General features: G+C 33.3%; 1 protein-coding gene across 1 annotated transcript in view; it reads left to right on the top strand.

The window, feature by feature from the left end:
• Nucleotides 1–980: 980 nt before the first annotated feature.
• Nucleotides 981–21,285, top strand: part of LOC148281460 (multicopper oxidase 3-like) — a 29,082-nt gene continuing 8,777 nt past the window's right edge. Inside the window, exons 1-5 of the mRNA XM_088226678.1 lie at nucleotides 981–1,248; nucleotides 1,962–2,518; nucleotides 17,222–17,517; nucleotides 18,301–18,487; nucleotides 21,107–21,230. Coding sequence (XP_088082804.1) covers nucleotides 1,167–1,248; nucleotides 1,962–2,518; nucleotides 17,222–17,517; nucleotides 18,301–18,487; nucleotides 21,107–21,230 — 1,246 coding nt within the window. The 5' untranslated portion in view covers nucleotides 981–1,166. The remainder of the gene's footprint in view (nucleotides 1,249–1,961; nucleotides 2,519–17,221; nucleotides 17,518–18,300; nucleotides 18,488–21,106; nucleotides 21,231–21,285) is intronic.

Here is a 21,285-nt window from a genome sequence, read left to right as displayed (position 1 = left end):
TTAAATATTTTTTTATGCTACAGTGGTACCACTCTCTTTAAACAGAAACGTCTTCTTCATACATGATATTTTGCTTTGAGCTGTCCTCGCAATATGATACGGATTATTTCACACACCTCATTCGTCATTTCGTATTTAAGTAAGACAACCAGTCCAATTAAATTTTATAATGTGCATTAAACCTTATTAAATAAGCATCTAAGGGCGTGAGTTGAGCTTTATTTTGTAATGAATGGGTAGCATGGTTTTAATTAGCCATTGTTTTCGTCAATATTCGTCAGGCGCTTAACGGAGTTAGTTCCGCAGAGTGTAAACTTTTTGCAATTCGGTAGTTTTAAAACGTGTTCGAATTTGTTATATCTTACTAACAAAAAAATAATTGTATCGATATGGATAATTAACGAAATATTTAGACAGTGATAAACTTCAAACCTCGGTTAAGGCCAAAAGTAGTATAGAATATTAAAATGATCCAAAATTCAACTTTTTAGACCCTTTTACTTTGATGTCTAAAAAATAAAAAAAACTTCATACATCATCGGCCCACTATAAGTACATGTTAAGGGGGAGTGGCCTGAAAAATGCTAAAATGTGATATTTTGATGGGATATTTAAAGTACTTGTAGTAGTCCTAGCCAAATTTTAAAAATACCTTGTCAAAATTTTAACTTTTTTCTAGGGCTCAATATCTTTTGTTTTTTTATTTTTATCTTGTAAGTTAGTGAAAAAAATTCTCAAAGATTATGAAATCACTGAAAACAGTCATTTTTAGAAGAGGTACTTAACGTATTTGTAAATATGGTACAACCTTATTTTTTAGTTTATCGTTATGCTGAAATCTTCTTCTAAGGCTCAATATCTCGTTTTTTTTAAAATAAGTTTTGTTGGGTCATTATATCGTATGAACTGTCGCCATTTTAAGGGTGTAAAAATCCTATACAAATCTTCATACAAAAAAACCAGATTACAAATGTCGATTTATTCACGTTCCACTCGCCGAGGACGGCAGACGTCTCTGACGCTGAGTCCAATCGCACTCCCCTATTTATTTTATTGATATTTTAATTTTATCGATACATGGTGCTCGGGTGCTTCTAGTTGTCTGTCTTAGTTTTAGTTAGACGTTGAAATAAAGGATTGCTTTTGTTTCAGAAAACCAAGAAAAGATGGCCCCCTCACGAGCTCATGTCTCCTGGAGCAGCCTCCTATTGTTGGTGCTATCAGCCAGCGTAGTACCAGCTCTCAGCGGTAAGTGTCTCTTTGAGTCCTATTATCAAACCATGTCTGCATTCCGGATTCTTAGACCCTATGTCCACGCCAACCAACTCCAGTGCATCCTTCTGAGCATTGTACATCAAACAAGAATTTTCATCGATGCAGTTATTTTGTTTCGTGTTTAAATATTCTTATGCAAAACATGTAAACTATGTAAAACGGCGTCAATGAACATATTTTACACTACTTGCGAATGAACTGGGTGTGAGACACCCATAACTAAAAATGCATTATATATAATTTTAAAAGTGTTTCTATATTTTTATTTTTCATTATTTGCGTAAATAAACCGCAAAATATATTTAATCGTTAGATTTTTTTTTTTTTTGAGTTTTTAGTTTTTTTTTAGACACATATTTCATAAACTATAAATTTAAAAAGTAAAAAAGAAACAATAAAAACTTAATTCCGTAAAAAACAATGGAAATAAACTATCCAAATAAAAAATAATATACGTTGATATAATTTTAGGCATATCTTAGAGAACATAAATACTTGGGGATATCTTTCTTTATTTGAGAAAATTATTAACCCACGCGCAAGGCACTACTCAATCAAAGCAAGCTATTGATACGTCAATCTTTTTACTCCAGCTGCTAAATGGGACAGCATACAACTTTTATCAACTTTGCAAGTAGCGAGCGTTCAACAATTGAGTAATAATTCAAATACAATTATTATTCCAGATCTTCAGAAGGACACCTTGCCGACCGAAACCGAACTGAAAGAGCCAGTTACAGATACAGTAGTTCAAAAAGCTGACATTACGATGGCTGCTCTTATCGCTGATCAAGAAACAGTCAAATTAGGCAAAGAAGAAGCATTGGTGATAGCAAGTAAAAATGACATAACTACCAAAGTTGACGTAGGAAACGATTTAGTAGCCGATGAAATTAATGAAGAAACAACGAAAGTAGTTGAAGATGAAGAAGTTAAAGAAAAGGAAGAAGAGACGACCAAATTAACCGGTGAACAAGAAGTAAAAAGCCAGAGCGATGATGAAGAGGTTATTGAAGAACCAAAGGATGGCGCTAACCATCCTTGCTATAGAGAGTGTGAGCCAGGCAAGAACATGGAATGCTATTATAAGTTTGAAATTGAGTGGTACCAGTCTATGAGCAAGGCTTGCTACGATTGTCCGTTCAATGTGACAGATTGTGAAAGAATAGACTGCATTGCTGGAGATGGTGTGAGTAGACCGTTGACGGTAATCAACAGGAAGATGCCAGGACCCAGTATTGAGGTAAGTTGATTTAAATATTACTTTATGGGAATAAGTTTGAGTATACCGTCAAAACAAATTATCTAAATTGGATTAGCTTTTTATCCTTTTAATTTTTTGTAAATTTGCAGTATAATTCATACGTTTGTCAGTTTTTAAAGTAATTTTTTCTTCACCTGATTCATCTCCTATCAGTTTTGATACAACATTTTGAGCGTCGAATCTTGCACTTATTAACTACAATTTAGACATACTGAAAATGTTGTTGAAATATTGTTTATCAATTACGGTTAAATCGACAAATATTTGAATGGACTAATCATATTGAAAAACATTGTTAACAAACTGAGATATTTGACCTATGTTTTAAAACGTTTAACTTGTTATGTTCACCCGAACACTAGCAAAATGGTTTATCAACTCTTTTTTCTTTTTTGTGAAATAATTGTAAAAGGAAAACCTATAATAATCATATTCAGCCTTAAGAAACCATAAAAAAAAAATTAAAAAAAATATACTAAATAAAATTTCAACGTTTCCTTCCAACCAATTGTTCCAGGAATCTGAACTTTTGAAGCTATCATAAATTTGTTGTCAAAAGTGTCATAAATATGTTTTTATGCGGCAATATTTATTAAATTAAAATATTTATAAATATATAGTTTTTCTTTGAATTTAATTATTATTCTTTTCACTTGCCAAACACAAGAGCCTCAGTATTCTTTTTTCTTCGTTCTTATTCATCTTGAAAAGAATACATTAAAAAAATAAATAAAGTCACTCATTTTATATAGCTCCAAAACTGTTCAATGCATTTCTTTAGGATAATGATATTAATTATTTTAATTTGTATCGATTTAAGTATATTAAGTAATTTTGGATAAATAAATGCATATTTAAATAAATTATTTTTTTATTAAAAACATTTATGTTTTAAAATTAGCAGTTTTTAATTTTTTTTTATCTATCGTATTTTTCCAGTACACTTAAATTTGTATTTTTTAAATTTATACTCACATAGGCCATGCCTTTGGGGGATTTTTTTTTTATCTTAATAAGCAAAAAAAAGTATGAACATAAATTTAATTTTAAATGTATTGCAACAAAGATGAAAAATATTTATAAGAAGGAAATATTTAAATCTAGGTTTTTACAGGGCTTATAACCTGTCATTGACTGGTTTGCGTGGCCATTTTACACACTTTGTAACATTCAGCATTTTGCCAACTCTTAACTCTTCCATTTGTTAACTTTCGTGAAGAAAAAGAGCTGAAACCTTTATTGACCTGGGTGAAATTCGTTTGGCTGAATTATTTTACCTACTTAACGCCTGAAAACACTATTCAATTTTGATACTTCGTTATACACCAGTTAGTTTTATCAAGAATGTTTTGAGTATGCCCAAACGTTTGTAGAGTAAAAGTCATTAAACTTATTGGTTAGAAATTTTCCTTGAACTTAAGTTTGATTGATTCATGGTTTATTATTCCGCTTTACCATAAAAAAAATTGATATCAAAATCTTTCTAATTTAAATTTTCAATAAATAATTAACACTCGACTTAAGTCGTGATTCACAAACTAGTGTCCTTCTGTTTTTATTACTGGTAAATTCATAAAAGCCGGATAGGTAGCTAATCAGTTTCGGGAAAATCCTGCTTGTTCTATAATGAGAGAGGTCATTTGAGTCAAGGGGATTCTCCAGTTGGACAAAAAAATACGCTAAGTGGCTTTGTAAAGTTTCCGCAAATAGGTACTTAGTATAATCAACCACAATTATTAAAATTAGTAATAAAATTTACCTGATTTTTTTTTACCTTAAAATATTTTAAATCAATTAAAAAATATACTTATCTACGTTAAAAGCGGTATTTTGAGAACATGTATTTTTTTTTTTAAAGAAAATATTTGCGTTCTTATCATTGTGGCCATTTTTATTTATTTATTTTATTTATTAAAAGAAAACCACAGCCATTACAACAACAAAAAATATTTACAAATAATCCAAAATTATAGGCCAATTATAGTTTTCTATACATTACTAAATACGATGTCAAAAAAATAAGAAAAAAAGCGTACATTGAAATAGCCACTCCGCATCATTCCACACGTAAAAAACAAATAAAACATTACAATAATAATGAAATAATAAAAAAATAAAAGAAAAAGTTTTTTGTTCACTCGGACTAAAAAATCCTTTCGCCAGCGGATCCATACGGAGTAATACGGAGCTACCAGTCATCCCTTCATTTCTTTCAAACAAGAGAAAATAATAAAAATATTAAAGTGTACAAAAAAATAAACTATTAGGTAGGTACAGTTAGATTAAATTATAATTATTATTTTTAATTAGGGTTCTAGCATTTTCTTTAAATTTGTTTAAAGTAAGGAAATACATATCTATTTCAGCAAAAAACGTATTATAATTATTTACAATTCTGGGCAAAGATGCATTCTTATTATTATTTGTTCTTGAAACATCAACATGAAATAATTGTTGCAGCCGAGTTGTACGTTGAGGGATACGAATTTTAATTTTCTCAAGCAGTTGAGGGCAATCTAAGTTGTCATTGCATATTTTGTAAAGGAAAACGGTATCATTGATGATTCTTCTAGATTGTAAGGAATCGATTTTGTGATGTACTGCAGATTCTTCATAGATATTGAAATGTAAATATTGACGATAGTTTAGGTGATTTAAATGTTTTTTTAAAATTCTTTCAATTCTTGAAACAAGTTGTAAATAACTCACTATTAGAAAATGGGAATTAAGTCGAGGTACAGTGGGGTTCGAACCTCGGACCTCTGATCCGTGAGTCCGCAACCACGGGACCACAAACCGATTTTAGATTTCAAAAACTTTTTAGAGTAAAAATTAAAATTAGCGTTTTTGTAATTTATTTTCAAATGATTGTTTATTTCGTTTTTGAACAGTTCCAATATATCTTGGAAAAGAAAAAATAATATTATTCGTGAACTCGCTCCTAATAAACACCGTCGTGTATTCATTTTTGCAGCGCTCACGCGTGAACTGCGGTATAATTGAAGTGAAGTTATTAGTTAAATTATACGTTTATTGAATATAATGTAAGTAATAATTAGTTGTTTAAATTTTTGAATTTTTAAATCTAAACAATACATTACATTACAAAAGTCCGAGATTCCTATCCCGCTCTATTACAACTTGATTCCCATTTTCTAATAGTGAGTTATTTACAACTCGTTAAAAATGACCCTGAAAATTGAAATACTGGGTAAATAAGAAGGGTTTTTTGTAAATTTACTGTTTTTTTTTACAAAATAAGTATAAAATTACAAATGCTTTGTACATGCATTATTAATTATAATGTTTCTACCTCTTCAATAGAGTTTGTTTTACATGAATTTTTATAAATAAAGATATTTTATTTTACTTACATTTAATTTTTATTATCTAAAACAAGTTCTGTAAAATAAGATATTATATTTAAAAAGATAAATAATATTCTACTGTATGCTGTTCAGGATAGGGTAGGTCTCATGTGTTTTAAAAAAATCTAGATTTAGATGTTTTAATATTTGATATCAATTAAGATTCCTCGAAGATTTTTAAAGTTTTTTTTTCCCAACATATATGTATAATGATTGAAAGCGTCAGTTGGATCGCATCTATCTATGTTAAATAAAATTATTTTAAAATTTAGGGTTCCGAGAATTTTGTAAACGTGTGTGGAAAATAAATAATATTAAAAACAAATGCCCTGGCTGCGAAATACACGAGACTGGACTGGGCATTTTCCGGGCAGCACAGGACAGAGACTTTTGCCAGAGTTATTGCCAACGTTGGGGATACCTGACAGGCCACTAAGAGAAGTAGAAAAATAAAAATGTTTTTATTAAATCTACCATGACCTGATAAAAAAACTGGGCAATCTAGTAATCAAGTATAACCCAGGGGGACTAGCATTAATTACGATAGCAAAAAAACAGCAAAGTTGACTAAATGGACGCTTCTTATTGCTTCGGCAATTATAATGACGTATCTCACCCACCATTACCATTATCAATATAAATTATTTCCGTAATTAGACAATTAATGTAGACTATTCATTTGGAAAATATTTAATCCTGTTCCGTGAACCCCATTAAAATATATATTTATTATAAGTGGCGGAATTGCGAATAGCAAGTGCGTGTAAAATATGATTTATGATTCAAGAGTAAGGTCAATTATTTGTGCATCGCGGAAAAACAACACAGTTTTCCAGCCATTTTCTAATTAAACATTAATCACACGTAAATGTTTTTAAATTGTGTTTATTTATATAAATTGTTAATAGTTAATTTTCAAATTACATTTTACCCAACATTAAAACCAAAGTTTGCATTTTTAACACCGCTTACCTATATTATTATTATTATTATGGATAACTTATATAGCGCCATTTTCGTAACAAAATACCTCAAGGGGGCTTTACATAGTGAATATTTTAAATTTGTAATTTAATTAAAATAATTTATTTTGTTGTCACATGCTACGGATTTATTCAAATGATTTAGAGAACAAGTGGGTTTTAAGCTTTTTCCGAAACATCGCTTCACTTTCACAGCCTCGCACCTCTGCTGGGAGAGCATCCAGGTGAATGTTCTTCCGATACACGACGTTGAATAACTTGTCCGAGCTGACGTTTCATCGGGTTACGCGTTGCGGGCCAAAGAGGTGTTCGGCTCTGCCGACCTCACGACTTGTTGCTGATGCCCTCCATAGAACTTAAAAATTAGGAAAATTGGTGAAATACATAATTAGATTCTTGTTTGTAATATAAACATTTTTATGTACGAGTATTCATTGTTTATCATTCAAAGTCAAAAACATTTCAACTGTTGTGTTGATTTGATAATTCACTCTTTCCACAAAGGTGTTATTATCTCAGTTTCATTTTTCTGCAATTTGCTGCTTTCTGCACAACTACATTCATATTATAAAGGCTTTTTTTTAGTGAAATTTTGACATTTTAAAAATATATTTTGTTCTACCAAAAAACCCATCAACGGGCAATAGTTGAAAATATCCTCTAAGCTTAAGAGACCGCTCCTGCAGTCTGATTCTAAGCTCGCGATAATTTAACACGAGCTCGTCTTAACAGGGGTGCTATTCTGAATCACGAGAAAACAGTTTTTGTCGTGTATTATGTATGTTAATACACGAGAGAATACGGCCACGAGAGCATTTGGAATACCAACCCAGAATACGGATTTGAATTTATGTTCGAAGTAAAGCGCGGCCGTGTTAATTTCAGCTTTAACTTGCGATAGCACGGATTCAGAATCAGACCGCTAGGGTGCTATTCCGAACCACTCTCGTGGCACGAGAAATCAGTTTTTCTCGTGTATTTTGTATGTAAATAGACGAGATTATACGGCCACGAGAGCGTTTGGAATACCAGCCCTGGGACATCGTTTTGACACGATTGAAGATATAAAAACCGAAACGCTGCGCGCTTTAAAGGCCATTCCGAAATCTACCTTAAGGCGACTCTAAACGAAAATATAAAATTAATCATTCATAGATGGCGCTTTTATCACTTTTTATTGAAAAATGCCATTTTTTCGTTTATTTTCAATGGAAATTTTACAAAACTTGGTTTGCGGAAACTTTACACTATGTTGATTGTAGCAAATAACACAACAATATAATTTACGTCCTTTTCACAAAATAGTGTACAAAACAAAAAATTACAAAAGTAATTTTTTGTTCTGTTAATAACGTTGGCATAAGTGTATTGTATCGGGAGGGGAATACTTTGAAGGCGATGAAATAGATTTAGAAAAATAAATAAAGATTTTAAAAGTTAACAATTCCACTTTATTTTTTGATAAGTACGTATTATTGTGGCATTCGAAATTCGAAATTTTTTATTAATTAAAAAAAAAAAACTTCACTTGCCTCTTCTGTAAAGCTACAAGTCGTTTGATAACTTTTTCTTCTCCAGCGTCGATATCCAGTCCAGGATACGCATTGATGGGAAGTTAACACTTATTTTAAATTTTATCTACAGAGTAAAATTATGTTTTTGTAAAAAAAAAAAACACTTTTCTTTCTAAACATCTTCAATGTCAGGTTACTGACTAAGATACTTAAAATTTTCAGTCAAATATACATATTTTCGTAAATACATATCGATTTAAATTTATACCGTCTCGATATGTACCGATGAAGACGTTTGTTATCGCGGCTCAGGGACTATAAAATATTGCAATAAAAGTATTTGGAAGACGAAATATTAAATACGATAAAAATGATCACTTTACTAATTTTTGTAATGTATTTACTAAATTACGAAAAAATGTTATGAAATTTAATATGGCGAATTAAATACATTCAAAACGTTATCCTTCGATTCCATAAGGTTAAAAACATAAATTCGCGTATTTATTACAGTGCTAATTATTTATATTGTTAATTAAGGCTTAAGAGAAAGAAACATGCCATTCAAAAGCGTTTATTGTATCAGAATATATTATGATGGCCGAATTTTTACGATTGATTAAAAAATACGCACATAAAATACGTAATCTATTTTTGTACCATATAGGCAGACGGATGCAAATCCAAACATTAAATGTTCAAATCAAGCCTAAAGAATCTACTTTTTCTAAGTAATAATTTTTAATAATAATTTATAGCATTAATTTGTATTTTCAGTATCTTAATACATGGGTTCATTCATTATAAGGCTTTCATTTCTTCAAAATCAATGGATATGGTCATAATCAGTAGTCTATTTGAAGTAGGAATTATTGTTGCATGTTACTATTTATGTTTATATCAATACAGTGTTATTTTTATTTTTATTTATTAAGGAAAAACAACAGTTGTAATGTAAGAATACAAAATATAAAAAATAGTCCATATATCCAGTTAAAGTTTTCCACAAATATAATGAGAGAACATGTTACACAATAAAGAGAAAAATAACATATTATATAAGACATGAAAAGAAAAAAAGAGCTCGTAAGAAGGTAAAGGATGAGGAAATAGAGTGGAGGAGTGGAAGAGAAGGATTTTCATAATATAGTTGACCAATTCAAAATTTTGATATCATAATAAAATAAACATATTTATAGGAACATAAACTTATTACACACTGACAATTGTTTCATTTTACAGTGTTTCAAAAAATCTTTTTTTTCACAAAATTTTATATTAAAAATATCTAAATGGGGACAAAGTGAATAAAATTTGGTTATCTATTATATTACATTTATTTATTATATACTAGAACATAATATAAAAATAATGTGAATGAATGCCTCGACACGGGTAATGCCCAGTTATGTGTTTATATAGAAAAGGAAAAATGTAATGAAAATCGAAATGTCATTTCACAAAATTCTGAATTTGCATCCGTCTGCTTCTGAGGTACAGATTTTAGTAATGAAACGGGTAGTGGTTTGGCCGGATACCGGATATTCGGCGAGCCCCTAAGCCGAATAGCCGGATATCCGACCCATTGTCTCTTATTTCTCACGACGTGTTTGGTAGATTCGAAACGTTTTTATGCAAAAAATACAATTTTTCAAATAATGGCGGTTATTTCATTTCATCAAGGTCAATATCAATAAATCAATTTAGTTGCGTTGATTTCATAAAGTTTTCGCAGTTTGATGAATACTAGGTATCCGCCGGATATTGAGCTACTATACCTCATGCCGGATACCGGGTATCCGCTTCATCTCTAGTCTACATTATAAAATCCCGTGAAAATTTGATTTCTTCACTTTTTTTATTTTTAATTTAATTTAATTTATAAACAAGGTCCATTTAGAACATGTTATATTACAATTTATAAATCATCTACAGTAACATATGACTAGAAACGATACTATAAAAGAAAGAGCAAAGACAAATAAATATTAACTTATTAGAACAGAGATGAAGAATATTTTAGATAAGGTAATATAGAAGTCTAGGCATCAACAGGGCTTATGGCCTGTCATTGGCTGGTTTAAGTGGTCACTTTACACACTGTATAACATTCATCATTTCGCCCATATTTGAACATCTATATTCCTTCAATTCTTTCATCTGTTGATGTTTGTGAAGTTAAAGAGCTGAAACCTTTATTTATGCGGGTGAGATTTATCTCATTGAATTATTTCACCTACATACTAAGCAACGCCTGAATTTTTTTTTTTTAACTTCTATACTTCTTCATGGACCAGGTGGATTTATCAACAATATTTTGAGTTTGTCCAAATTGTGTAGACAAGGACTGGATTCAACTTCCTAGCTGTGAATAAAGTTTCAGCTCTTTAATTTAACAAACATCAACAGATGAAAGAATTGAAGGAATATTATATGCAAATATGCAGAATGGTGAATGTTACACACTGTGTAAAGTGGCCATTAAAACCAGCCAACGACAGGTCATGAGCCTTGTAGATGCCAAGACTACTATATAACCTTCTCTAAAATGTTCTTCATCTCTGTTGTAATATGTTAATATTCTCAGCTCCCCAGAGAGTTGAATCCAGTCCTTGTCTACAAAAATTTGGACAAACTCTAAATATTGTTGAAAAATACAGATGGTAAATTTATATTAGAAATGAACAAAAAACTGATCTACAATCTACAACTCCCGCTAAATAAATCTGACCTACGTCACAAATTTATGTACCGGAAAAATAAATACGATAATTCGTATTATACAGTAAAAATATATGTAATAAAATGAGAAATGGATGCAGACTGCATGCATGGGCAAATGCTTACGTTCTATGGCATATTTATAAATGTTGATATCTGCAAAACGGGATTCGCAATACTGAAATCACGTGACCGTAAACCCTAGGCCATTATTCTCGGTCAGGTGAATATCTGGAGAGGAGTTTTTACTTAATGGATTATTTAATATGTAACTTTATTCTTCATTCTAAAGTTGTTGATCTTTTTAACATCAAAGCGGGTGTTCACCAAGGATCAGCATTGAGTCCATTGCTTTTCAACCTCACCATGAACTACATAACAACGACATTTCAACAACCTATACCACGGCCACTTAAACCAGCCAAATAAAGGGTATAATCCCTGTAGATGTCTAGACTTTTATATTACCTTCTCTAAAATGTTTTTCATCTCTGTTGGGATATGTTAATATTAACAGCTTCCTAGGGAGTTGAATCTAGTCCTTGTCTACTAAAATTTGAACAAACTCAAAATATTGTTGATAAATCCACTTGGTCCATAATGAAATATAAACATTGAAAAATTAAAAATTTCAGACGTTGCCTAGTATGAAGGTGACATAATTCAATCAGATGAATCTCACCCGCATATACAAGGTTTCACCTCTTTAACTTCATAAACGTCAACAGATTAAAATAATGATGGAATTTGGATGTTCAAATATTGGCAGAATGGTGAATGTTAAACCAGCTAATGACATGTCATAAGCCCCATAAGCCGTGTAGATGCCTAGACTTCTATATTACCTTCTCTAAAATTTTCTTCATCTCTGTTGTAATATGTTAACCATACCGTGGTGCTTACTGTACGCTGATGGTATTGCACATGTAAAGAAGTGAATTTGAACAGGAATGTTGCGTCTCATAAAACGAAATAATACGGACCAAAATGGACACCAAGTCGTTGGAACAATAGGCGTAATCCTGGGGTCTACACACGTGCGTTTCCAGAAATTCTCCAGCAGCCTAGTGGACCACATGGTGACGATATCTACCTACTGTCTACAAAAGATTCTCTTCGGACATCTATCTCCCTTTGTTAACCATGGAGTTGATACAGTGCTTTATTTATTTAGTTTTTTATTGCTTACTTCTTGGTATGAACACTTGACCAATTTACTACTATACTCTATTTTTTATAAATTTATTGATATTGTCTTAACTTTGCTGGAATTCCTCTCATCCATGCGCTTTGTAGCTGCACGATGATTGGTTATCTAGCTTTCATATTTCAACTTTAAAATACCTTAATTTTGTAAACGGGGTCTAGAATTCCAATCGTCTATGCGCTTAGTAGCAGCAAGGCGTGTTGTAATCTTACTCCTTTTTACTATTCATATTATTATTATTTTGTAATACACTAAATTTATTTGTCAATTTTAAAAATGTGTAAATGGGGGCTAAATTTCTAACTGTCTATGCGCTCTGTAGCTGCAAGACGTCCTGTAATCTAGCTCCTATCTATTATAATTTTTGATTGATCTTAATTGAAAACGAGGAACTAGAATCCCAACCGTCCATGCGCTCTGTAGCTGCAAGACGTACTGGGATATTTATTAATTGTACAGCGCCCTTGAGGTGATTTTCACAAAAATGGCGCTTTATAAATTATCCAACTATATATAAGAAAGTTTTGGAGCTACAAGAGACCTTTAACGAGTGGGTGAAAGAACTGGAAAAGCACTGACAGAGTGAGTAAATCAAAGACCGAATAGATGGAGTGTGACTTTGGAGGAGCGGAAGACGTAGGCTGTGATATACATATTGATAACAGCACAAAGCTACCCAAGGTGTCACACTTCAAATACTTTGAATCTATGTTGACGACTAGTGCCCGTGTAGATAAAGATGTTTATCAGCGTACCAATACAGCATAGTTAAAGTGGAGATCCTTTTTTGGCGTACTTTGTGATAAAAGTGTAAGGAATGTAGATTTATTGTTGGTAACAATATATGTTGGTAACAACAATATATCTACAGTCGTCTGCACACCCACACAACCTGGCAAGTCATTCTAGATTTTTCTCACCTAGTAAATAGTCGTTCTTTAACCACAGTAATATTTACTATTTATAATAAACATCAGTCAACCGTAGCAAGACTTATTACTGATCTTCTGTACCACCATAGGGTAAAACAAAAAGGATGCCTAATAAATATAAAGGCAAAGTATTTAAAACAGTGCTAAGACCTGCAATGTTGTACGGTGCAGAATGCTGGAAAATATAAAAAAAGTAAGACCAACAGCTGTACACAACTGAATTGAAAATGTTGCGCTGGGCAGATGGTGTAACACGCATAGACAGAATCCGCATGAGTACATCAAAGGGTCGTTCAAAGTGGCAACTATAGCTGAAAAACTGAAAGAAAACAGGATGAAATGATAAAGTCACGTCATGCGTAGAGATGAGGACTATTTAGGAAGAAGAGCGCTCAACATCCCAGCAAAAACTATAGGTAGAGGCAGACTCCCAGCAACATGGCGATCTACTATTGAGGATTTGGTAGCACAGAATGTTCGCATTGTGAAACCGAGGACAGAATACCCTAGCGCTTACGTACAAGGAGGCCCGACCTTGGATGAACCGGGATATAGGGGCAGGGAAAAGAAGAAAAATTGTTGATCCTTGTCTTTCTTTTTCTTCTTTAGCCTTGTTCTTTCCACTGCTGGATAAAGGCCTCTTCAGAACATTTCTACTCCTCTCTATCACTCGCCTTTTTGTCCATGTTCTACCGGCTGTTGAAGCAATATTTTTTGCCCATATTTTTTGTGGCCTTTCAACATCTCTTTTGTTTACCCATGGTCTAAATTTTATTATTCTGGGTGTCCACTTGACATCATTTTAATTTTGATTTACGATCCATGATACGATTTACGATCCATGATACGACCCCGGTTCGGCACCTTAATTTCTTATTTTTTATTCTGTCACTGTATAGATGTCTAATAAACAACTTGGTTATTTAATAGCTACTCGATACGTTTTCTGTAAAACAACAAAGAAACAACAAAACATCATACAATGACAAAAAACGCAAGAGTATATATAAAATTATTGATTTAGTTCGCAATCGATTCATTTTTAGAACACAACACTTGACTATCAAAGGCGAGGTATAAAACAAAGATCTAAATCATCTCTGTATTGATTTGCAGGTCGCCTTATGCGGATATGAGTTGAATTCAAATAATTAGTACTCCTGCTGATGATGAGACGTGACGTTTGCTGAAACTTTGCTTTTGAAGCTGGCGTTCGTGAGACGCTGACACAGCTTGTATGGAGTTGGCGGTCTAAATGGACGCTGGCACAGCTCGTTCGTTGAATGATTTGTTAAACACTTCACTTGTTTGATGTTAGATTAGACCTAAAAATTTAACGCTGTTTTCGGCACTCACACGTAGAATTATTGTTACGTGGCGTGCGCTAGAACGTAGGAAGGACGGGTAGGTAGATATAGATTTAGTTAAGAGTTACAGCTATTTTTTTCTGATTCTTCAAGCGTTGAGAAATTATCAGAACTGACTAAAACAGAATCAACATTAAGCATCTAATGCTTCAAAGAAATGGTCATGTCATAATTTTTAATATACGTAATTTATTATTGGGCGGCTCGCCGCTGGAGGAGATAATAGAACTTTGGTAATCAGAGATGATTGGGCAGTTTTTTTGTTGCGCTGTATTTTTTATCTTTGAATTATAAAAGAACAACAAAATACATTTAAATATTTCAAAAGGGAAGTTCAGTGCGACGGGACATTGGACATGAAAATAGTTTTTTTTCTTGGGTAAAAATTAAACCAGTTCAATGTACGGCAAAGTTACTCAAAAATGTATGAAAACATTTACAACAATGAACTACAATATTTTGCTGCCGATAAGACGCATTGAACCATAAGACGCACTCCAAAATTTTATTTATCAATTTTTAGAAAAAAAAATATTTTGACGATAGGTTGAATTTTAAGAGTAAAAAAGTGTCTCATGCTCCGAAAAATACGATACTTTGAAACGTCATAGGTTTGTGTGAACAAAAATAAATCAATTATAGCGTTGTTACGTGTTGTGATAGATTTCTGGTTCCGGGTAGCCAGTTTTTTCAACTTTTAGTGAGTTTTGACAGCTTCGGGGTTCTAATTTTAAACGTAAACACAACTCACCGGCGACAACTTGGGGCGTCACGGAAAGGCTTATTTTAAAATAACGAACTTTTTATAAATCATAGATGTGATAATACGATACATATTTTACTTTGATAATATTAAAAATAACTCTAAATTTTTTCGCTATTTTTCTTTTTATTTCAAAATTTTCGTCAATATTGTGTATCTACAAAATTTTGAATTTTCCCAAATGTTTGTAGACGAACATTATTGATTAAACCAATAACTGATGCATGAAGAAGTACAAATGTTAAGAAATGTTTTCAGGCGTTGCCCAGTAGGTGTAATAATTCAGTCAGATAAATCAGTTGAATCATTAGTATTTTAAGTATATCCAAATGTTTGTAGACAAGGCTGGATTTCACTCCCTAGAATATGGCCTCCTAGGCACCTCACTGTTATGAGTGGTCTGTATTGTTGTATGACCATGAGACTTGGACTCTGAAAGTGAACACTATGAATAGGCTGGAGGCTTTTGAGATGTGGTTGCATCGGAGAATGCTTAAGATATCTTGGACAGACCTGATAACAAACTCAAAAGTCTCAAGTCGAGCTAGAACGAACAGAGAACTCTTAACCACCATAAAATTTCGTATCTGGGGCATATAATGCGTGGAGAAAAGTACCACTTGCTTCATTTAATGTCCTGGCCGCGAAATATACGAGACTGGACTGGCTTCGGGACTGTGGAGCAGATTTTTCGGGCAGCACAGGACAGAGAGACTTTTGCCAGAGTGGTTGCCCATGTTGAGGATACCTGACAGGGTACTAAGAGAAGAAGGCACCTCACTAGGGCCCAAAAAAGCAAAGTTCTGAGTTCGAAATTCTGAGAATAGATGTCTCAGAAGAATCTCGGGTGTGCGGTGGTTTGACTTTGTAAGAAACGAATGTGATTATTGGTGTTCACATATAATTGGTGAAAGATGTTTAGTGTTATTATTTTTTTATATTTTATGAATTGTATATATACTGTTGGTTGCGCAATAGGTAGTTACTATGTTTATTGCGTATTGCACATTTATAAGGTTGCTATGTTAAATTTATTGCTACCTACTGAGCCATGGTAAAAATCTTATAATTATCCTACTGTGGGTACGATATTTCTTCTCGCAGGCTTAATAACAACTGAACTGCCACCGAATGTACATGTGATTTGATATTCTCACCGCGATCGCTAACAAGTTATTTTAGCCATAAATAAGTCATTCCAATTTCCAATCCACTATGTTGTGTTATCGTATGAATCAATGGCGGCAAGTTAAATAAAGATAACGCATCATCATCATCATTCCCTTTCCGCACCTAATGGTGCACAGGGCACTGGGTTGGTACACCAATCCCAGCATATATCGATCATTTTTTTAACATTAAGGTAAAGTGACCATTCTTATGCTTCAGGTGCCAGTCCAAAGACTATGAAATATTCTGGTGTGGAAACACCCCTTTAAATAAATATTTCATCACCATGTCAGGAATCGAATCCGAGATCTCTTGCATGGTAAGCAAACGCGCTGACCATTACACCACGAGGCCGATAAACGATAACACATAGCAACGTCAATTCCGCGAACCAGTAAAACAAGCCAAATTCGAGCGTTCATCTGCTATCTGGCGAGGGGCGCGATCAACTGTGATATCTTTTACCATTTATGAACCGAAAATAAATAAGGACACGCCGACGGTGAATACGTTATACATATGTATATGTTATAGCACTATAGTGCTTAAAAAAATCACTGCTCTAGTGCTATAATTCAGGGAGAAAATACAATAATCCGTTTGTATAAAGAAGAGTCAGACCGCGTTTCCTCTTAACGGCTATTTTCTTTTATTTAGGTCTGCCACGGAGATACAGTGATTGTCGACGTCACAAACTCCCTCATGTCAGAAGGGACAACCATCCACTGGCACGGCCACCACCAGCGGGGGACGCCCTACATGGACGGCACCCCCTTTGTGACCCAGTGCCCCATTTCCGTCGGGGGGACGTTCAGGTACAGGGTGGCTGCAGCGCACGCCGGAACGCACTTCTGGCACTCCCACGCGGGTATGCAGAGAGCCGATGGCGCCTTTGGAGCTTTCATTGTGAGGGAACCAGCGGATAGACATAAAGAACTTTATGATTATGACAGGTAAGCCATAATGTCTGAAAAATAAATTCGTCAAAATATCAAGTTTTTAAAAAACAAGCCCGCACAAAGTTATGAAATGGGTTGTGATCCGGTGGCTAGTGTTGCGGACTAACGGGTCAGAGGTCCGAGGTTCAAACTCCAGTCAACCCCAACTTGATTTCCATTTTCTCATCATCATCGTAATTCCCTTTCCTCACCTAATGGTGCATATAGCACTGCATTGGTACAATAATCGCAAGGTATCTTGATTATTTTTTTATTACATGAAGGTAAAGTGATCAGTCTCACGCTTCAAGTGCCAATCCAGGGGATATGAAATATTCTACTGAGAAAAAAACCCCTTTAAATCAATATAATTTCTTAATAGTGAGTTATTTACAACTCAACAATGTTTTGAGCATATCTAAATGCTTGCAGACTGGCTGGATTTCTCCCTTAGGGGGTTAATCACATTTGAATTTGTTGCAACAGAGAGGGAAAACATTTTTGAGAAGGAAACATGGAAGTCTAGGCATTTAAAGGGCTTATGATCTGTGTTGTAAATGTTGTTAGACTGATCATCTTACCTTCATGTTACACAGTGTGTTAAGCGGCCACTCAAACCAGCCAATGACAGGTCATAAGCCCTGTAAATGCCTAAACTTTTATATTTCCTTCTGAAAAATGTTTTCAATCTCTGCTGCAACAAATTGAAATATTTACAACTCCTTGAAATTGGCCACCAAATATGTTTGTCTAAGACAACTTAATGCACTTATTTTCATGAAGTTGATTGCATTTCAGATCTGAGGAGATAATGATGTTAATGGACTGGACACACACCCTGGGCATTGCGGCCTTCACCAGCCACCACCACTCCAACGGGTCCAACAAGCCTCCCTCCCTCTTGGTGAATGGGAGGGGGAGGTTCCAGGAGTTCAGTGGAGGAAGGTCTTTTTATCTGCCAACTGCCAAATTCAACGTGGAACAGGTAGCATACATTGTTTACATATTCACCTATGTTTAGATGTAGATTTTGTTATTTTCAGCGTCCACCATCAGGTTGTCAAAAAGTGTGAACAACGCACGGTACAATAGACCCAGTATTGGCAAAGATGGCCATTTTTAACGAGTTGTAAATAACTTCCTATTAGAAAGTAAAAAACAAGTCACCAGATAAAACCTTGGCAAATAAATATTTGTCGCAAGAGGCAAAATTAGCAGTTTATAATGGAGTCCTGGTCCCGACCCCGATGTATGGGAGCGAAGTATGGACTTGGAAAAACAGGGATGAAATTAGGCCAAATACTTGAAGACGGACATGTCGGAATAATCGGCGCGCGTGCATTAGAAGATGTATGAATGTTGAGGAAGCGAGATATGTATGCAAAGATAGAGTGATCTGGCGTTCTATGCTCTCTGCCTATCCTTACGGGGAAACGGCGTGATGGTTTGTTTGTTCGTTTTGTTTTCTGGATGAAAATCAAGACACTGGATTAAAAGTTCTTCATGTTGAAAATAAAATAAAATATTAAAATTAGACAACTTGGAAATATTAGAAATTAAAAAAGCGATTCATAATAAGAAATAAATAACAAATAATTAAATATAAGACACATATTCCGTTTATTCCACTCCTGTCCAGGCGGCCTCCGTGGTGTAGTGGTCAAGACGCTTGACTCACGCACGGAAGGTTCCGGAATCGATTCCCGGTGAGAACACAAAAATTAAAAATATGATTTTTCTCAAGCCTGGTTTTTCTGTAATGTAATTCACCACTGTAATTGGGCCTCCTGGCCTGTTGTGGTGCAAAAAAAATGAAATGAAAAAATGAAAAAAGTCATATCATATACTCTAAGTACCCATCTCACTTCACACTTTCCGCCATTTAAAGAACAACATGACAAAAACACTTGACTTATTAGCTTCATATATGTCAAAGTAATATTTAATAATCACTGTAAAAATAAAATAGAATAGAATTCATTAGTTAAGTATACCTCGATAAAGAAGCTTGTGTTGCTTTGAATCTGGTCTGCAGAAAAAAAGTAAATTGCTAAAAGCAAAGCCGTTTTATGTTAATTTGTCAGCATGCATTGCGACAGAGTAGAAACACAAATTGGTACATGATTACAACACCAGATTACAATGCCATTTTCTTAACCAATTGAATTTTTTCATATAACACCGAATTTTAAAAAAAGATAGCACATTTGGTTAAAATTTAATGCAATATTTTTTTAATCAACACCTGTAGATTTTAAATGCGTTAGTGTGAGTTTTCTGAACGCGCCAGCTTAAGTTAAACCACCAGCATCCATCAAAAACACACATTTGTATCTTCCTCCATGAATGTTAAAAATACACAAGTCGTGATTCATTAAAATCATATTAAGATGATTTTAACTTTATATATTTATTTGTTTATTTTTCCATACATATATTAATTTACATAGAATTACAAAAATACACTTGAAAAATACATCTTAAAATTAAGCTATAACATGAATTGGAAAAAATGCCCACAAGGACTTCAGCGTCTGAGCGTGGGCCGTTCCTTTTTCAATTATTAAAAAGTTTATGGCACATATAAATGGTATGACATGACCATGAAAAGAAAAAAAAGAATAATGAAAGAAAAGGAAAATGAAAGAAAAGAAAAATAAAAGAAAAAACATACGTAACATATGCTAATATTACAAAAATATGATTTATTTGCAGTATGCATTTTTTTTTTTTTTAAGAATGTGTCTATCTGCTCCTTCCATGCTAATCCAAGACCTCAAACCTACTTTGAACTGTACCAGTGATTTAATGTTTTGTAGTTCCTTGGTCAAAAGATTGAAGGATCTTGGACCAACATGTAAGGAGTGCCTCTGTGCGAACTTAGTTCTACATCCTGGAACTGATGTACACTATCAGATCTATTACTAATACGATTTAAATTATTACTAAACAATTCCCTATTCAAGTAAACATATTTCAGGCAATGAAATAAATATAATTTTTTAAAACTAAGGAATCCACTCTCTACGCATAATTTATTACTAGGAAATAGTCTATGTTTTTTGGAAATTATTTTAATTATATTTTTCTGTGCAATCTCTATTGAGCGACTATGCGCGTCCAAGACTCCTCCCACCCTATTATACCATATGTTAACGACGACTGGATTAAAGCGTTATATACCATTTTAAAATTTTCTTTGGTTAAGATATTTTTCAGTCTTTGGAAAACATAAGATAAATATCTGTGTTTATCTGTAAGTTTAGCTATATGTTTTTCCCAATGCACGAATGGTCTGTTTGTAGCATTCGTGGAGGAGGATTAAAATGTATTTTTAGTAAGTAACTCACTAATGCTGATTTTGAAGTTACCAAGTTGTAGTAATTACGCTGTGATAGCACACCCGAGTGATAATAATGACAATTTGGAGTTTCAAATGCATAAATGTTCCTGAACATATTTCCTAATGAAGACCCAGACTTAAATGGAAGGATGAAGGGAGAAAGGATGCAGCACCTAAAAATAATAATTGAATGCTGTAACTTACCGATAACTGAGTCTCCATGTTAAAACGCACTATATTTATCAAATGTTACATTTACAGGGCTATCGTTACCGATACAGAGTCATCAATACGGAATTCTTGAACTGCCCAATAGAAATCTCAGTAGATAATCACATGATTACGGTTATCAGTTCAGATGGCAATGACATCGAACCCATTGAAGGTAATAAATTAATGCTGCATATATATTTTTTGATTTTAATAATAAATATTTGCGT

This window comes from Micrasema longulum, unplaced genomic scaffold (genome assembly GCF_059751315.1).
Source record: "Micrasema longulum isolate JH-2025_06_02 unplaced genomic scaffold, ASM5975131v1 h1tg000457l, whole genome shotgun sequence".
Lineage (NCBI taxonomy): Eukaryota > Metazoa > Arthropoda > Insecta > Trichoptera > Brachycentridae > Micrasema > Micrasema longulum.
The sequence above is the reverse complement of the archived record's forward strand: the minus strand, read 5'-3'. Positions and strand labels throughout refer to the sequence as shown.